We start from the raw sequence: 19413 nt of genomic DNA on the forward strand, positions 1-19413 counted from the left end.
CTCGGACAGGATAGTGTAATTTCACCGTATTCGATTTGAATGCAATGATTGCATTCGATCAAAAACGATTCTGAGCGGACGAGGGAATCTTTTTTTTATTTAATTTTATTCGTTTCTATATGGTGATAAACAAAGCGTTTTAAGAACAGCTTAAGAACGATTTATATAAATAGGTAATTTATATAATTATAATTAGGAAATATCATAAAAATTAAAAAATATATAAAAGTAAAGAAAAGAAAAAGTCGCTCAAATGTTTTGAAAATTTTACCATGTCTAGGTAAGGCTAATATAAGTAAACAACCCAAATTTCAAGTTTTTACGAATGTTTTTAACCAAATTACAACAGAAAAACTCACAAAATTAAAATGTCTATAAATAGCTCAAAAATGGCTAAAATTTTCCGAACTTTAAACCGTGAGGAACAAAATCTAAAATACAACAAAAAATATCTCTTGTCATTTTTCATTTGAAGCAATATTTCTGGTAGAAAACGTTATCCGTAATTATTTAATATTATAAAACCGTGAAATCTCCTTTCACCGCTTTCATTTCGAGTAGCGTTCGAAAATTCGAAAAATGACCTCTTTAAAGTACCAGCTCAAGAACATTACCTTTCAGAAAAGATGCTATACTTGATACTTTTGAGCAAGTTTAGAGGGAGAAAAGGTGTTTACAGAATAAAAAAGAAAAAGAAATAAACATCATTGTAAAACCATTACATTCTTCGCTCAGCTCAGAATCTAAAATGACATAAATCCTGTCGTGTTTGGTGGTCGGTGCAGTAGGGTTGGGACTGTTGGTACGGTCGGTTAGGAACACGTGTATGTGTGACAAGGTCTTTGCGCACAACGAACCCAGATGGTCACCCATCCGAGAATTAGAGGCAGCGGCCGTTGCTTACTCTTAATCACGTCGCGTGATTGATTTCAGCCACTGCGCCGCGCCGAGTCACAATAATTAATTATTTACACGAATAAAAGGTATCATTAATGTGTGTAAATATTTTTATAATAGTTGAGTGTGCGAGGATAATACTTTTGTAATACATATACCTTCAGATGTTCACTCTAGATCTGGGCCTGGGTTGGATGGACTAACCCATTTGATTGTGAAATTTAAGTATTTGTAATCGATAATAACGCTTATGCAAATACAAACATACTAGCTTGGACAATTATGTAAATATACGTATATAATATACACGTAATATGCAACGTTTGCGTCAACCACCTGTTTGGCTTTTTTTTTGTTATTAATTATTATTACATCAAGACTGCTCTATATGTTACAATCAGCTTCGTGAGAGGCATCACCGTTGTCCGTCGAAAAGATACCTCGCTCCTCCTTCCAACAAAGCAAAAAAAAAAAATTACCTGCAAAAATTACATAAAAAAATTCACTGTATGATTTTAATAAATTGATGTCTTATTTATAATAGGTATATACGATATAAATATATAATTATGGTATTTTAATCCAAGATCGCGTTGGTTTGAAAGTACAGTTTTGTGTGAACATTTCCTACACTGAGTTGATTCTTTATAGAAAAACGTTTTCTAAACGCAATAAACAATTAGGTACGAAAAAAAATTTAAGTTACAATATTAATTGTTAATACGCCTTGAAACGCGGCGGTATACAACACAAATACCATATTTTATTGTTACGAAATTTGATTAAATATGATATTACATATAACCAGCTTTAAGTTACGTTAATTTAATAATAAATATAATAAAATTGTTATTGACGATGCATATAGAGCATGAACATTTACTTTACGATTCTGAGCGGAGCAATGAATGTATTATGAGTTTACAATGATGTGTGTTTTTTTAAAAAAATTTTTTTTTGCGTCTATCACCACCGTTTGGGGCAGTAAAACGGCTTCGATTTCCTTCAACAGTATCTTGTTCGATGGAAAAGTGAATCTATTTGGTGCATTCGGGAGGTCAAAATTCCCAATAGTTTTCAAAAGCGCCGGCAAAAACCACGTACAAATTAAGGAAAAACGGGAGCGTGTAGGTATTTGGAGTGATCCATTTTACGTGAGATGTCACTCATTATTTCAGAAAACGATAATGTTTTTGCAAATATCTCCTTCACGTAATTTTAATTCGTATCAAAGCAACATTTTTGGATTTTTTTAAATTTTTATCTTTATCAGTCGTTTACTCTTTTAAATAAATTACAACATTTTTTTTTAATTTCAATATTTTCTAACGTAATATTATTGAATTATTCCGAGTATACGATCTATAAAAATCCAATTTTGGACAAGTAGCTTATTAGTTATTACCTAATTCCTAAGACTTATAAATATTTTAATTTTTAAAAAAAAATTTGTTTTTAATGACTTAAAATGATGTAAAAAAAACGTTAAAAGTTTATGAAATAATTAGTGTCTTACGTTAACATAAATATTTAATATCCAACTGTCATAATATATTATACAACATTATATTATTATATCAAGTATAATCCTATTGAACCCGTTACAAATATTTTATTTGTATTGATAATATATTACGCCCTATAGTGGGAGTTGTCCAATAATATAATACAGTAGAAACCGTTTAAAATGACGTTCAAGGGACCAAAGAAAATATGTCATAATAACCGGTTGTCATTATAAGCAAATTGATGAAAATAAAAATTGTAACTTCAATACACATTATTATTATTATTTATTTATGCAATGTATAAAATAGAAAAAAGTAAAAATAAAAACATTTAATTTTGTACATACATAATATGTATTTAATATGTATTTAAAATAATTAGTTCAATAATTATTTAAAGAAATCTGTTATTTTAGATTGAACTTTGTTAGTATAAAAATCATGCTCTATTTTTTTTTCTAGTTCTTCAAAATTTATCTTTGGACTTGCGTTATTCAGAGCCATATAATTTGCTAACATCTTCGCTGCATTGAAGACTAGATAAATCTCCATCGGGAGTATCAATTTCTTCACTATGATGGTCTTCCATGCTTACCAATATGGCCTTCAGCTAATTCATTGGCTTTCTGTTGAAGAATTGGTCCATTAATTGGAATGCATGGATTTCTTTGATTTTTAAACCATCGTAATAAAACATTATCTACTGTATGTGTACAATTTCTAAGTTTCTTAACTGATAATTTTTCATTTTGAAACTCTTGTTCGATTTTGTCTCGAGCTTTCCATATGTTGGAAATTGTAGAGTGACCTACGCCTAATTCATTAGCTATGTCGGAATTTTTTCACCTTTTTTTAAACGAAAAAATGACATTATTTGCCTTTTCTTCGATGGTCAATTGCTTTTGTTTGCTCATTTCACAATACAATTTAACACACGAACACAAAACACGTTTAACCGCACGTCGAGACAATCGACCTGTACACTGACGATAAAATAAAATAAAATAAAACTGACGACTAAACAACAATGAAATTTTCGGTATTATCAGTATTGTAATAGTACCTTCGATAAAGTTAAGTCATTATAGATAAAATATTTTTCCAATATAACCAAAAATAACCTTCATAACATCCGTATAGTCATTATATGGACGTCATAATAACCGATACAAATTAGTACATACAATATATTATAGGAGTTTTGCCGGGACATTTAATCTTAGGTCATTACACCCAATATGTCACTACAACCGGTGTCATTATAAACGGTTTCTACTGTATATAATATACAGCATAACAATATATTTGTAAATATTATTATAGAATATACTGATAACAATACAATCTGAGCAAGATGGACGAGGATTCTAAATGGCAAAACTATATTCTAAAACAGAACATTCTATAGAAGAATATAAAATTACTAAGCAAATTGGAGAAATTCAAGAGTTCTGTTACACATCGTACTTCCCGTGAAATCGCAGTGTTTTTGGTTTTTTTAACGTAGGTACCTATAGTTGATAATTTTTTTTGTACATTGATCAAAAAGTTTAAAAATTCAATGATCTCAAAAAAAAACCAAATAAATTACATAACAACAATAACGTTTATTAGTGTAAATACTAAATGTAGGTACGCAAAATTACGGCGATATAGCCATATTCATAATTTATAGGTATCGTTTTTTTACATAAAAATTTCTTTTGGTTCAGGGTTAGAATTCTGACCACAGTAACTTGAGCTCTTTCCACCTGAGCCGGTCAACCATACAAAATATGAATTATAGAAAATGAAATAATAAACATTTAGTGAAAATTTCAAGTACATATTTACGAGACAAAATATATTTTGAAAATTTTATCAAGGATTGGATATAATAAAATAAATATTCCGTGTAAATTTCAAGTATCTACGGTTATTCGTATTTGAATCGCAACATAATAATATAATCATTCGATGAGAATTATAGTTTGCAATTTTTTATGATTTTATTCTAATACTTCATACCCCGATAAAACGTCTAGTGTGGTGCAGAAAATATAAACTCTCATCACCACCCCACATTTGAAATGTCCTGACCCACAATTTCTTAACTCTGGATCCGACCCTGGGGCAGTCCCATAAGACAAAATAATTCATACATTTACCAACAAAAAAAAAAAAATTTTCTCGCTCCACTCGGATTACTAGCTATTAAAATACATCACGTAAACAGGTGTACATGTTACAAATATTTAGCATTTAAGGCCATAAATAGCGTTTTTTTAGTGTTGGTCTGGTTGGCATAGTCAGCACCTCGGCACTACATAACAGTTTACACTTTACACTAGGTGCAATAGGGGTTTAATTAAAATTAAAACTTATAACATAAAATTTTAAGAGTATTTAATCACTTACAGTAAATGTATCAAAATAATATTCAATTTTAAAATGTAATTCTTCTTTCTCTCATATTATTAGACCACTGTGGTGCAGCTGTTTCACTTGAATCGACTTCATCCAAAATATCTTTTTCTATACTTAGCACTTTAACAGCATTAATGAATCCAACCTCCTAATGTCTGTCGTTGACCATTGTCGACCATCAAATAATTTTTGATGAGTTTAAGTTTACCGTTCGCCGGTAACAGCACTTACTGATGCTAACCGGCAAACACTATATTAGCTGACGGTAGAATATTATGTTTTCCTAATTCAGTCGAATGGCTTCGATGTCTTGGCCCTTTGCAAAATCACTGTTGGGGGAGGTAACAGTCCCTAAAATTGTGTGTACTACGACACACTTTGTGTAGCATGAAAAGTGCTGTGTGTAGTACGAAATTTAAAAGTGTGTTATTCTAACCTTTATAATAATATTATGTATAATTTTATATCTCCACATTTTTTTATATTTTAATGGTTTTTTGCCAAACCACATTTTAATTATTATCTAAATTCTACACAGACACACAGTAAACAATATTTTGTATTGTTACGTCTTATACTCTTATTATAGTTATTATTGTAAACTATTCATTGTTATTAAGAGTATAGTTATTTTTATTATATTATCAGCTTAGTAGTGAACGGTATAATAGTATACTATAGTGTTTTAAGTGTTTATCTAGAAATAATTTAGACTTGACCGATTTGGGACTATGTGTGTAGTACGAAAATTTGGATATTTTAGGGACTGGGAGGTAATATTATCGAAACGGCATTTTGTACAATGTGTTCTCTGTGCTAATATTTTCGTTCTCGATTGGAAATGAAAACATTTCATGCGGCGGGCGGTGGCATTGTTGTATCGACAAACAATATAATATAATATATAGTTTTGAATATTGTTTGCAGTCTGCGCGACGAAAATAATCACAAAATCCAACGTCGATTATAATAACGATATATGTAATAATATTCCGATAACAATTTTCTGAAAACAATTTTCTAAAAATAGATACCACGAAACACGTTTACGGCGTCCAGCGCATGGGGAATACCCGCGCGGCGTGCGTCCCTCCCCGCCACCTCCCCCGGCCGACAATAATTCCACCACTCGACGGCTGCCGGCGACCGCTGGTGACCACATTTTGTTCGCGGCGCGACAAACGTTCGGCGGACGAGCTGGCTCCGCGGTCTTTCCGTCGTCTATTCGCCTGCGATTGCGATTTTTCCCCCGTGCGGCCGTGTACCGTCGTAGCAGAACATTCGCTCGTCGTTCGCCGACTCCGTCCCAGTGCGGGTTGAAATCGCGACTACGACGGCGTCCGCAGTGTCGTCGAGAACTGTCGTTTTTTCCGTACGGCAGTGTGCGCGATCCGAAGTGAGCGGCCCAAGTCATGCCCAAGTCGCTGAAACTCGACAGATGTGTGCCGTCGACGTCGTCCGCGCCCGGCGTGTCGTTGCCCGACCACTTGGCCGGGGACGATCCGTTCGCGCAAACGATCATCGATTTCAAGGCGTCGGCGTGCAAACTGTCCAGGCACGAGAAGCTGGTGAAGCTGTCCAGTAAATCGTCGTGTCAGGTAATATCATATTATTGCTCACCTCTCACGTCAAGTGTCGACAACAAGTCGGTGGCGGTGTAACGCTTCTCGACCCGAACCTTTCGTCTGTCCTCTGTTGATCCTGACTTTGGTGCGAACAGAACGCTTATGTTCTAGACGTTGGTCGTCTTCATTTTGGATGAAAAAACAATCCAATCGGTCAAACGCAGTTCATGCGCATAAATATTTATCGATTTGTCTCTAATATTTAAGTATTACCTATTTCAACCTTGTTTATACCTCCTGCTCCTATAATACCTACTTCTGAAATTGTGTGTATAGATTATAAGCTAATTAGAAATAGAAAGAATCAAAAATGTGTGTACTTATGTAATTATTGTACCAGGTACGTGAACGAGTTCTCGAAAAATGTGGGTAATTTTATATTACAATATTTAACTTTATTTTTAGGTTTCAACTTGCCAATGTAGTGGATGGCAAGGTAGGAGTCATAAGAGTTTGAAGACTTCAACTTGCACAAAATCTGGTTGTAATCATCCTCTATGTGAGTAAAAGTTTAAAAATTAACTAGCTAATGTATACTTATTATTAGTCTAGTTACTGCAATTTTCTACATAGACACTAGACAAATGACCTAAAGGAGAAAACTTCCTAAACATTTTAAGAATTACTGACATTAAGTGTGTAAAATTCTAAATAAAACTCTAATTACTTAACTGCTACTCTAACTATAACTAATTTTACTTTTGTGTAACGTTAAAAATAATATTTGAATACTACTTTTTATTAAACATTCTACCCACATATTATGTATTTACCTATAATATAATTATAATAGTGGCTAGCCAATGCCTCAATGGTGTCAATTTTATAGCTTAAGACTACCTATTGGGGAAACAGATTAACAAAATGCGCTCTAGTGGAAACAATTTGTACTTTCCAATTCGGGATGTATAGATATAGTTTTATATTGGTTATTTTAATTTTTATAATAAATGAATTCTGGTATCGAAACTTTATACGCTTTTATAGCTAACTGTATACATTGGTAAATACAATTTCTACTAATATTATCAAATACATTCAAATACACTTCACTTGAAACAAAATATATGCAAAATGTCTGGAAAATATATACAATCTCCCGACTCCACGTAGGGGAGAACCCGCCTAACCATCAGTGCGATAGGCGTCGACAGCGCTCCCAGTGTTAATCTGTCTTCCCAATACCTAAATAAATAGCTATTTATTTCTTGACATACAAATTGAACAAAATAAAATAAATCCAAAAGCTGGACCATTAAAAAATTAGGACGCAAATTCTCAATAGCATGACAATTCTCACCAATGTGAGACAATTAAATGTTTCATTAAATATGTAGTATATTATATTATTATAAAATAAAAGACACTACTTATGCTACTTTTTGGTTATATATAAAATTATGATTGTAAACATTAATTAGTTTTAAAAATTTATTGTAACTATTTTCTATTGTTTTTTAGCTTCTCATGTATCACATTTAAAAAGTGCCAAGGATGAACAGTTAAATTCCTTACTAGGATTAGTATTTGATCTCGATAATTTATCAGTCACTATAAATCAAGAAAAGAATAAAACAATTATTGAGAGAAATTATGTGCAAGAAGACACCTATGATGCAGTTTATAATGTAAGTAACGTTTATAATCTTATCACATTTTTTACATTTCTCGAATTAAATTAAATTATTTATGTTTTAGGAATTACAAAATTTTATATATCCCGGATCTAGTATCACACTTGATAAATTATTCGGAACTCCACCATTTGAAGATCCAAACATAGTTAAAACTTTAATGAACTTTAATATGTATAAGTTTGGTCATGACGGTTCTGTAAGTTTAACATTAAAATACTCAATACCATTATAATATGTATTCATTTTAAAATACCTACTTACCTAATATTTGAATTAGGGCTGGCGGTATTTACCGATATATCGGTATACCGTGAATTGGTAATTACCGTTAATACCAAAAATACCACATACCTAAATGTATTAATTATTTTTTTTATATAATCGTAATGACATAATACAATAGCCCTATCCTAGGTTGGAAAGTTGGAAATACAAATAAATTTGCCAAGGCTTATGGTATTTTTAGTAATTAACGAGGTACGGTATTTTCAATAAAACCGGTAGTAAATTAATACCGGTATTACAATTTAAAATACCACCAGTCCTAATTTGAATACCTAACTTTATAATATTATAAAAAATATCATGTTTCAGCAACTAAAAATTTCTATAAAAATCAGTAAATTTGTAATAAAACAATTTGATCTTTGGAAATGGATTTCTCCTAAGGAATTACCGCAATGTAAAACATTTCAACATAGGAAAAATTATGAATTCTATTATCAAAGGTAATTATAAATAAGTATCAATATTTTTATGTATTAAGTAATATTTTTATAATATATTGGCTTTGTGTTTTAGATATTTAGTATTTTGTGTACTACCCAAATATCTTCATTCGATTGCACCAAGTTTTAAAATAAGTTTGATATTTGGTCAAGACATTCTTAAGTACACATTAAAAGCTTTTAGAATGCATTTAACGGACTGGTGTCATGCATCATCTTCAAAATGGTCGAATCATCAAAAACACTTTTATATGAATTATTTGCCCAAGTAAATACATTTAATTAAAAAAAACTTATTTAGACATACTTAATTAAAAATACATGACATTATTATTTTTTAAATCTTAGATATATGAATTTATTAGAAGAAGAAGTGTATGCTGTTCATTCACCAATATGGGACTTGCATTTTAAAGAGTTTGATCTAAAAAAAGCTATTCTAACTGGTAAATAAATTGCTTTTTTAATATGGATGGTTTATACTATGTTTTTCTATTACATAATTTAAATAGATAACCCAAACACTTCAGATCCCTTGGACTCCAGGCTAGATGAAACGAAAGGAGCAGAACATAAACATCCGAAAAAGTATGTATTATATATAAAACTGATACAAGTTAAAAACAAATATTTTATTTAAGAGGATGTCAGCGCACTATTTGTTTTCCCTCTGGCCACGTGCAACAGACAAAATGCATTTGCGCAGAATAATTTTTTCTATGTTTTTAAGTCATTATAGAGTAAAATCACTCATTTCAAAAAAGATGGAGAGTAATATTTTTGAGGGAATGACATATAGATTTCTCTAAATACTGTTTCAAAACAATTAAAACATAATTTAAATTTTCAACATTTTGTTTATTTTGAAAGTCAAATATCAATAAAATATAAAATCGATATGTCATTTCCCTCTAAAATATTATTCTTTATCTTTTTTGTAATGGGTGATTTTACTCTAAAATTACTTAAAAACATAGAAAAAACGATTCTGCACAAATGCATTTTGTTTATGTTCCGTGTGGGTCAGTCAGAGAAAAAAAAATAGTGCGCTGACCATCCTCTTAATAGAACTAATTGGCAATATTTTTTTTGTAATTTTAACTTAAAAGAAAAAATTATCTATTGTTAGGTACTTAATATGTTTCGGTTCACTCTCTTCGCCTTAATATTTAACAATTTGAATATAACGATATTAGACTCATTACTAATTTTAAAATTTCAATTTACTTTTTAGAGATATGTCAAAGAAACCAAATAAAAAGCATAGTGTGGAAGATGCTTTAGCAGAAGACAAAATTATAGACGTTCTAAAAAATGTTCAAAGTAGGCCTATCACTTACTCCAAGGTAAACTGTATTTTAAAAATAATTGTAGTTATTTATATATTATATTATATATTTAGATGTAACTATGAAAAGAAATTATTTTTTTATTGTACTTCAAGTAACCATTATCATAAATAATCATAACCTATATTAACCAGATTAGAGCTGTAAAATGCATTTTCACATGAAATTTATTTTTTTCTTTTACATTTTCACTACTGATATTTTTTAATTTTATTTTTATACATGAGTTACCTACACGAAAACCGGTAAGCCGTAGTCACGTTTCCATCTTTGTTATAATATTATTACATGTTAAGTAAAAATAATAAAAACTGTCATAATTTATCGACTATATGGTTTTGTATTGCTACAGACTTATATACCAAAGTATAGAAGGAGTGGATATTATGTGCTAGAAGAAATTACTAGTTACCACAATGGTCATGATAATAATAACGTTATGGCAGTAATTATTCATAAACGTTTATAGATAATAGTATTTTATGATCCATAATTTCCAAAAAATGAATAACTACAAAATCAATGTAATAAAAAAATGTTCATGACAATTTACAGTTCTAGTCCATACCATAATAATAAGTATTTATTTGTTTCTTAGTTATAAACTAATATTCATTCACTATCTATTTAAGTTATTTATTATTTTTATAATATTTACATAAATAATAGTATACTTTGTTTTATTTTTACATTTGTATTTTGTATGCTAATTTTAAGCTGTAATTTTGGTATCTGTTAATATTATCTTCTTATTGTCATAATTAATTTATAATTTTTTAAATGTTTGAAATAACCCCTTCATTAACTTGAAACATCCAGTAATATAGTTCGCTTAAATTATTTATCTTATTGTTTAATAGTTGTATGTTCACAATAAATTTCTTTAATCATTTTTATTTTTATTAATGAAACTAATATAAACATAATTTAGAGGTTTGGATTAGAAACTGGGCCTCGCGGACATCAAGCTCGAACAGAAGAAGATAATGGAATTATACGCTGCGTGGTTATAGGTAATTCATTAGAGTCAAGAGTCGAAAAAAGTACTATGTTATGGCTTATGCAATTAAGAAATTTGTTTCGAACTCAGTTGCCAGGAATGCCAGTTAGATACATTACTCGAATAGTATTTGATACGTGAGTATTTATTTTTACTACAATTTCAATGGTAATATGACAATTATTATTATTATTCATATTTTGCCTAAGATCTAGGTATCTATAAAATCTAGTTAATAAATCAGTAGTTTCCTATTTCAGATTTGCTAATTTATTCTCGGAATATATTACTCATAGGTAGTATAGTCAGTCAAAAATAATAATATTGTAAGATAACTTTTGAAAACAGTATAGCTTATGTTGTTACTTATTATAAATATTATTTATTTATTTAAATTTTAATTGTTAAAATGTTCATGAAATTAAAATGTATTGATTACTTTTAATAGAAATAATAATTAACTAACAATTAGTTCATACATACATTTAGAGGTAAATAGATAATTCAGAAAATTTTAACAGATTTACACAAAACAACACAATTCTGGAACAAGTTGAAACAATTATTTGTAGCTAAAATTTGCTGTATGTTTGGATAATATAATAAATACATATTTATATTTTTAAATTAGGAAACACAAGACATTAGCTTTGTTGAAAAATGGCGTTCCAATTGGTGGTATATGTTTTTGTCCATTTGTCTCTCAAGGTTTTACAGAAATAGTGTTCTGTGCAGTCAAAGTTGATCAACAAGAAAATGGATATGGAACACACCTAATGAATCATTTAAAGGATTATCATATTCAGCATAATATACTTAATTTTCTTACTTATGCTGATCAACTTGCAATTGGTATGGCTTCTGATAAATAATACCAGATTATTTTAACTTATTCAAAATATTTTCATAGAATATTTTAAGAAACAAGGGTTTAGCCAAGATGTAAAAGTATCGAATAAAACACATCAAGAATATATTAAACATTATCAGGGTGCAATATTGATGCACTGTGAACTAAATCCAAAAATTATTTATACTCAATTAACATCAGTGATACGTTTACAGAAAGAAGTAAATAAATTACATTTACATTTATTGCGTTAATAACTAATAAGCAAACATTTTTATAGATAGTTAAGAGTCTTGTGGAAGAAAAAAAAATGAAAATAGATAAGCATAACCCAGGCCTAACATGTTTCTTAGATGGTGCACGCATGGTCCCGATTGAATCAATACCCGGTGTTGTGGATGCTGGTTGGACACCATCAACTCGATCTACAAGAAATAGTCCTGCCACGGAAGAAACTGATATTGATGTTTTAACTAAACAGCTAAAAAAAGTTTTGCAATTTGTAAGTATATAAAAAGAATAAATATTAATAGGATGTCAGCGCAATACTTGTCTTATCTCAGACTCATGCTCAACATAGACAAAACTCGTTTACATAAAATTGTTTTTTATAGTTGTTGAGTAATCTTAAAGTAAACTAAGCGCACCTATTACACAAATTATATAGAATAATATTTTTGAGTGTTTGACATATCGGTTTATTATTATTTGACAAACAAAAAATTTTATTGAAATGGATATTACATTATTTTGAGACAATAATTACATAAATTAATGATACATAATATGTCAAAATCTTGAAAAATGTTTATAATTTTTGAAACAAGTAATTTTACTATAAAATTACTCAAAAAAAAAAATTATATTATGATGTTGTATGTCGACCAGTAAGAGAAAACAAATAGTGTTATTAATAGATTGTTAATCATAAAATATTATTCTTTATAATCTAAGTTTATGCAAACACATTTTTATGAGTATCCCTTTTTATTTATTGTGAATATCAATAATTGTTTTATTAAGTTTGCTTAATAGTTAATACTACACATCAATTTTTTTTTAGATAAAAAACAATGAATTTTCTGAACCATTTTTGAATCCAGTTGATAAAGATGTTCCTTGTTACTATGATATTATAAAGTATCCTATGGGTAAGTTTTTTTTTTTTTATTATTTTTAATTGAAATATACAATCTGGTACTTTGGGGGCACAATAAGAATATGGGCTAAAATATTTTAACATGACTGGGATTGATGAAAGAAGCCACCAAGTAATGACACTATGGGTAAGTTAAAAAAAAAAAAAAAAATAGAATTCTGTTCTCTTAATTATTGGAAATTATTTCATTGTATAACAGTGACTAATTATATAAGTGATACGATAAATTAAATAATAATTGTAGTAATATAATAGTGCATTTTAAAATGTACAACAATTCATTATTGTTAATATAACTATGTGTCAGTTTTAAAGTATTTTTACCAATTCACTAGGTATTTTATTTAAAAAATATATTATAATCAAAATAAATTATCAATATATTAATGCAAACGTACAATACATAATTATTAATTTTACTTATCAAAATACTACGTCACTGTTGCTCTAAGAGGATTTAATTTTCTTATTATCTTTGAATTAATCAGTATATTTGATTTACAGACTTGAGTACAATTGGTAAGCGATTGGCTTCGGGCTACTATTCATCTAGAAAGTTGTTTATTGCTGACATGAGACGAATTTTTACCAATTGTAAAACATTTAATCCAGAGCATTCATATTGGTCAAACTGTGCAGTTGAATTGGAAAAAATTTTCCAGATTAAAATGAAAGAAATGAAACTCTGGGATTACAAAATTTAGTGATTTTTGTATTTCATATAACAAATATGCGCAGTTGTTAAACTTTTTTTTAAAAGATAATTTTTAAAAATTCATTTTACACAAAGGTTATTTTTATTTTGATGTTTGGATATAATATGTTATTATATGATTCTACTTATAACTAATTATAACTATTTATATTAATTACTAAAACAATTATTTTTATGTATGTCTGACAACCAATATGTTTCTCTGTTTATCATAATATAAGTTAACACTACTTAAAATTTTAATGTGACAGATTTAGGCAATATTTTATTTATCCATCATGAGTGATGTGTCACTGTGTGTGTGTGTAGCGACTGATCATTAGTGTGCATGAGTTCCCTGAACGCTTTATGTAATTATAGATGAACTACGGTTAAGATTTTTGGAAATCAATTACGTACAGTCACACGTCAACATATTTTGCGATCAACAAAGTTTCGACATGAAAGTATAATCTTATTGTTTTATACAAAACCAATAAAAAGTCAATATCATTTACTTATAGATAACTAATTAGGTATTTAGATCTGCTGTAGGTCTAGGTTGGTATTTTGGAGTGTCAAAAGTAAAAATTCCTAGTAGTTTTTAACATCAGAAAAAATTTAGGAAAAATTGGGATTAATACACAAAACCAGTTTTCAACAAAATTGGTGTAGCTCAAAAACTAATACCGTAGATCCTTAAAATGTTCATTATATATCTATATGACAATTTTCCATACATGATAAAATTCTAAAATATTTAGACCCTTTTTGAGTTATTTTTTAAGCATAAAAATATATCGCTTTTTATTAGATTTTTTTTTTTATTGAACTAAAGCCTGGCGACTGGCCATTAGCTGTTGTAGAGGTTATGAACTGTGGTAGGGGTAAGGTTGGTACAGTAGGTAGCAAACACGTGTATGTGTGGCAAGGTTTTTAACTACTATGAACCCGGGTGGTCACCCATCCGGAAGCTAGTAGCTGTGGCCGTTAGTTACTCCCAGTCGCATTCCGTGACTGGTAGCAGCCAACGCGCCACGCCAAGCCACAGATTAGATTTTTATGTGACTATTGTTGATAAAAAAAAGTTTGCACTGTCAAAATACTTGAATTAATAATACAATGTTCCTCAAAAGTTGTTTTGTTATACTTGTTGACCGTTGTATTAAATATTCAAGTTTTTTGCTCGAGCTTCATAAATGTATCAGGTATATAATTTATTTATATAGGTATAAGTTAAATTGATACACATAGGTATAATATACTCGTTGTCTATCCGGCGGTGTACGCATGGCATAAATATCAATACAATGTTGTTGGTTAAAAACATAATACAAGGCTCCTGTTATATTGTTACAATAGCAGTTGAAAAATATTAAAAATACATGTCACAATTTTTTTTTTTATTAGCATTTAAAGTTTGTATTTTGACACGTAAAAATGATGATAATGTGAAAATTATTTTAAGTTATGAATTCGTAAAAATTGTTATTTTTAAATCTAAGATTTGAAAATTTAATACGAGATTGCTCATAAGTTTGTCTTCTTTTATCAAAAAAAATGTCTACAAGAAAGTCAAATTAAATTGTTGTGACTTTTGAGTGTTTGAAGTATAGATACTTGATTTTAGCAAAGTTTTTGTGACTTCAATTTCAGTGACGCTGATTAGGGGGGTTTGGGGGGCTTTGCCCCTACGGTGTATTTTACACTTTGTTTAGGTTTGGTCAATTTTTTTTACGTAGAACCTGTTTTAGCGCTCAATAAACAATAAAATTACAGTTAAAAGTAGGTTAGGTTAGGTTCCATAATAATGCTCCACAATAATTGCGGTGGTATAGACAGCTGCAAGATTTGCTGCTACCATTAATTTTTTAGTGTTTAACTTTTTGATAAAAATTTTAAAGGTGTTCAGAATTTGACAGTCCATAGTTTCTAATGTTATAAATTATATTATGTGGACCACAATATGACTACGGATGATTAATTCTACAGAATTTAGTTTATATAATTCATGCATTTTATGTACAATTTTTACAAGTCAATAATTACAAAGTTAAAAATCTTAGTACTGAATTTAATAACCTTAAAAGATTTATACAGTAAAAAGTACAAATAAATACACACGCTTAGTAAAAAAATTAATAGATTAAAATGTATTATACCTACAATATGTAATAAGTGTGACAGTTGTATACACTGTCTCCTACTATTACTATCACGATTTAAGATATATCTTAAATCGTGATTACTATTCTTATTCTTATTTTAATGAATAATTTTAGGTTAAGTATTAACTGTTGTCGTTTTAAAAAAGTATATAATGTCACGTTTTCCCTCTCTTATAGTTTCATGTCATAATACTTGTGTACCTTTATAAATTAAATAAAATACAATCAAAACAATAAGTACACAACGTACAGTAATTAATATATCAGAAAGAATTTTGGATTCGACTGTGTTAGTAAGAAGTCTTTTTTAATCAAAAACATTCCCACCAATATGGCTGAATTGTACATCTCTTAATTTAACAATAAAAAATATAATTATAAGACATATAGATTATACAAAAAAAAAATCGTATTTATAACAAAGAAGCTCAAAAGTGATTCCGAAAATGGGAATCATTAATATATTGTTGTAACACAATATATATTTACTGAATACCTTCTAACCAGTCTTTAATCGGTTCAAGAACTATGTCTTGAGATGAGGAAATTACTTCTGCAAACTCAACTGCCATCTGACAATGAGTAAATTCAAAATGCTTCTTCTTTTTCCCCAACAGAGTCTTATTCTTTTTGCCGTCAATGCTCTCCAACTGATTTGACTTAGTTAACCTCAATGTATCCCTAAAACACAATACATAGTAATCATATTGTAACCAGTGTTGGGTAGTAACATAACGCAAATTACTGTAACAAAATTACTTTTGCAGTAACGCTGTAATACTTTGATTAATTTTATTTAAATTAACGGCAGTAGATAACTTGTTATTTTACGCGTTATTAAAATAAGTTATGAATGTAGAGCGTTTGACAACAACTAGGAGCTAGGATATTCGAGAAAAATCAAAAGTCATTACAATTTAATTACGATTATGAAATTTTTAGATAAGTAATAATTAGGGCAGTGAAGTTATTGCATTATTACCTTGATTATTATATTAAAAATTGCACTTATAAATTTAAAAATTAAATATGAATATTGCATTACACAACAAATGATTTTTTTTTAAGTTTTCTTAACGACCTTAATGCGATAATCGCTCTATAGAAATATTAATAAAATAATAAGTATTATAACAAATATAGAAATTTGTTCACTGCTACCTTTACTTGCTTTTATTTTATACATTAAGTTATATAATCTTAAATGTAAACCTAAATTATGAAAAATAGTTAAAATTAAAAAAGTCCCCAAAATTGCATTTGTTACAATATAATTTTTTTTTTTTTTGTTTAAATTAAGAGTTTAACAAAACATATTTTAATCTCACTCAGCAATAAAGCATATAAGCATTTACATAAAACATGCAAATGCAACAACTTCACTGCCCTAGTAATAATCAACAATATTGCCTTTTAAAGATCCCAGGAATTAATATTAATACAATTTATATAATAATATTGATAGTATACCTACTACTCATTAGTCGTTTTGGACGGATTTTGAAATTAATTTTTAAAAAAGTAACTTTATTTGTAACGCCCTACTTTTTGAATATAAAAATAAACTTTATGTGATGAAAATAATATCGAGTGACGCGAATGAAATTTAAACAAAAATATTTAATGTAAAGAGTAGCATAAATTTATTACTTTTCAAAAGTAATTTACCCAACTCTGTATGCAACTATAAATCTAACAATTCTGAATACGTACAGTTCTTTTTCGAGCAATGTCTTGATTACTTCTGATCCCTTGGCCAATACTTTGTCTTGTTTGTTACATAATATTATAATTTTAGTCTTGTTGGTTTGAATCGTTACATCAGTTAAAATTCTGTACAATAATCTGTAAAAAAATTGACGTTACTGAAAAGTACTTATATAGGTATTTATATTAGTTTTCAAACTTACTCGGCCACATCACAAATGTCAGTTTGAACAGTTTCTGAATCCACAACAAACATAACACCTTTACAATTCATTTTGTAAGCATCCCAATATTTTGTGAACACTCTTTCGTGTCCTGGAATGTCGACTAGGCGCAACAAGTTCTAAAAACACAATAATACATTACAATAATTCATCATTACGCTATATTATGCTGTTGGTGACATAATATATCAGCGTTCTACATACCTTTTTGTTTCTAAGCTCGCCTGTGTTTTCCACCTGGGACGTGAAAGATTGTACTGGTTTATTGTACAACAAGTGTGAAAACAGAGCCGTCTTACCCGAATCGCACAATCCTACGAGCAGTACATCACGGTTGGTCTTACGACTCTTTTTCCATAGAACAAATAGCACTGAAAAAGACGGACAATTGGTTATTATAAGCTATCGAACACCTAGCCAGTACAATAAATTGGCTCCTGGACGGTGTGCGGGGAAAACCGTCACTCACCGACAGTAAAGAGCAGAACGAGCAGGGCAACCAGTAGCTCTCTAGTGAGAAAATAATCGTTTCCCTGAGCTTTAGCCACGTTCAGAGACATGGTCGACGACGAGCGTGGGATAGTTCGTACACGAAAACCAAACTCCAAGTCGGACGAAAAAATGGAGAAAACGACGGCGATAGAACGGCGGTACACGAACGTAATCACTTTTCCGTATCGGTCTGGCGTGTTATCAGTGTAACTGTACGTCACCGATACGTCGTGTGCTCGCGTGTTCGGAGTTTTGATAACGGCTCAGACACCAGCAGCTGCAGCTGAGATTACCATTGGCGGGACGGTATTTGAACTTTGACATTACGAGACACACGGAAAAGAGATTGAAGTCTTGAGTGCAAATATTATTATAGTGAATGCCGAAAACGCATACAGTATTTAGTGCGACCGGACGTCCCCCCCCCATTCGTCCCGTTTTTCAGAAGTGCGTCCCGAGTTAAATTTACGTGTATTTTATCGTTTTATAGGTCGTTGTATCGGCACAGAAGAACAATGAATAATAATTATTATTCTGTGGTATCGGTCTGATTGATTTCGTCTATTCTGTCGTGGTATCAAACTCTCGATCTTTAATTGATAATGAAAAAAATAATTTTTAAAACAAACGAGGTGTGCGGTGATAATTATTTAAATTAATTAATTTGATGAAATATTTTTTGAAAATGATTGTTTTAATAGGTAAAGTTTTATTAAACTTAAATGATAATATAATAATTAATATTCAACTCTTTTCTCATATATAATTTATACTGATGACTAGGGCAGAGGACTTGTAGCTCTAAAAAGTCACCAAATATGCATTTAAATATACAAAATATTTAAATATGCATTAAAAATATGCATTTTAAAGTGGATATTTTTGAATAAAAAATAAGAATTTTTCTGTTGGTACTTATTATTTTGATGAAAAAATGTTATTTACAACTTTATTTAACAACTTACAATT

General features: G+C 29.4%; 2 protein-coding genes across 2 annotated transcripts; one reads left to right on the forward strand and one right to left on the reverse strand.

Annotated features, from left to right (window-relative positions):
- The first annotated feature begins 5946 nt into the window (after window positions 1-5946).
- Window positions 5947-14024, forward strand: LOC132945065 (histone acetyltransferase KAT2A-like). Its single transcript, XM_061014688.1, has 15 exons — window positions 5947-6409; window positions 6842-6935; window positions 7898-8064; window positions 8135-8269; window positions 8668-8801; window positions 8875-9069; window positions 9150-9247; window positions 9314-9389; window positions 10036-10147; window positions 11082-11287; window positions 11782-12002; window positions 12061-12221; window positions 12281-12502; window positions 13064-13151; window positions 13664-14024. The coding sequence occupies exons 1-15, from the start codon at window positions 6224-6226 to the stop codon at window positions 13861-13863; spliced, it is 2295 nt and encodes a 764-aa protein (XP_060870671.1). The 5' UTR covers window positions 5947-6223; the 3' UTR covers window positions 13864-14024.
- A 1809-nt stretch (window positions 14025-15833) lies between these two features.
- LOC132945067 (signal recognition particle receptor subunit beta) lies at window positions 15834-18637 on the reverse strand. The gene is made up of 5 exons (XM_061014689.1): window positions 18422-18637; window positions 18157-18323; window positions 17932-18071; window positions 17735-17866; window positions 15834-16702 (listed from the first exon to the last, which is right to left on the reverse strand). The coding sequence occupies exons 1-5, from the start codon at window positions 18510-18512 to the stop codon at window positions 16507-16509; spliced, it is 726 nt and encodes a 241-aa protein (XP_060870672.1). The 5' UTR covers window positions 18513-18637; the 3' UTR covers window positions 15834-16506.
- Between the last annotated feature and the right edge of the window lie 776 nt (window positions 18638-19413).

The sequence above is a fragment of the Metopolophium dirhodum genome, chromosome 5 (assembly GCF_019925205.1).
Source record: "Metopolophium dirhodum isolate CAU chromosome 5, ASM1992520v1, whole genome shotgun sequence".
In the NCBI taxonomy this organism is placed as follows: domain Eukaryota; kingdom Metazoa; phylum Arthropoda; class Insecta; order Hemiptera; family Aphididae; genus Metopolophium; species Metopolophium dirhodum.

Coding starts and splice junctions, on each gene's coding strand:
- LOC132945065 (XM_061014688.1), top strand. CDS start 6,224: ATGCCCAAGTCGCTGAAACTCGACAGATGTGTGCCGTCGACGTCGTCC. Junction 9,390..10,035: donor GAACATAAACATCCGAAAAA/GTATGTATTATA, acceptor TTTACTTTTTAG/AGATATGTCAAAGAAACCAA. Junction 11,288..11,781: donor ACTCGAATAGTATTTGATAC/GTGAGTATTTAT, acceptor TTTTTAAATTAG/GAAACACAAGACATTAGCTT.
- LOC132945067 (XM_061014689.1), bottom strand. CDS start 18,512: ATGTCTCTGAACGTGGCTAAAGCTCAGGGAAACGATTATTTTCTCACT. Junction 18,072..18,156: donor GCGAGCTTAGAAACAAAAAG/GTATGTAGAACG, acceptor TTGTGTTTTTAG/AACTTGTTGCGCCTAGTCGA. Junction 17,867..17,931: donor GACATTTGTGATGTGGCCGA/GTAAGTTTGAAA, acceptor ATTTTTTTACAG/ATTATTGTACAGAATTTTAA.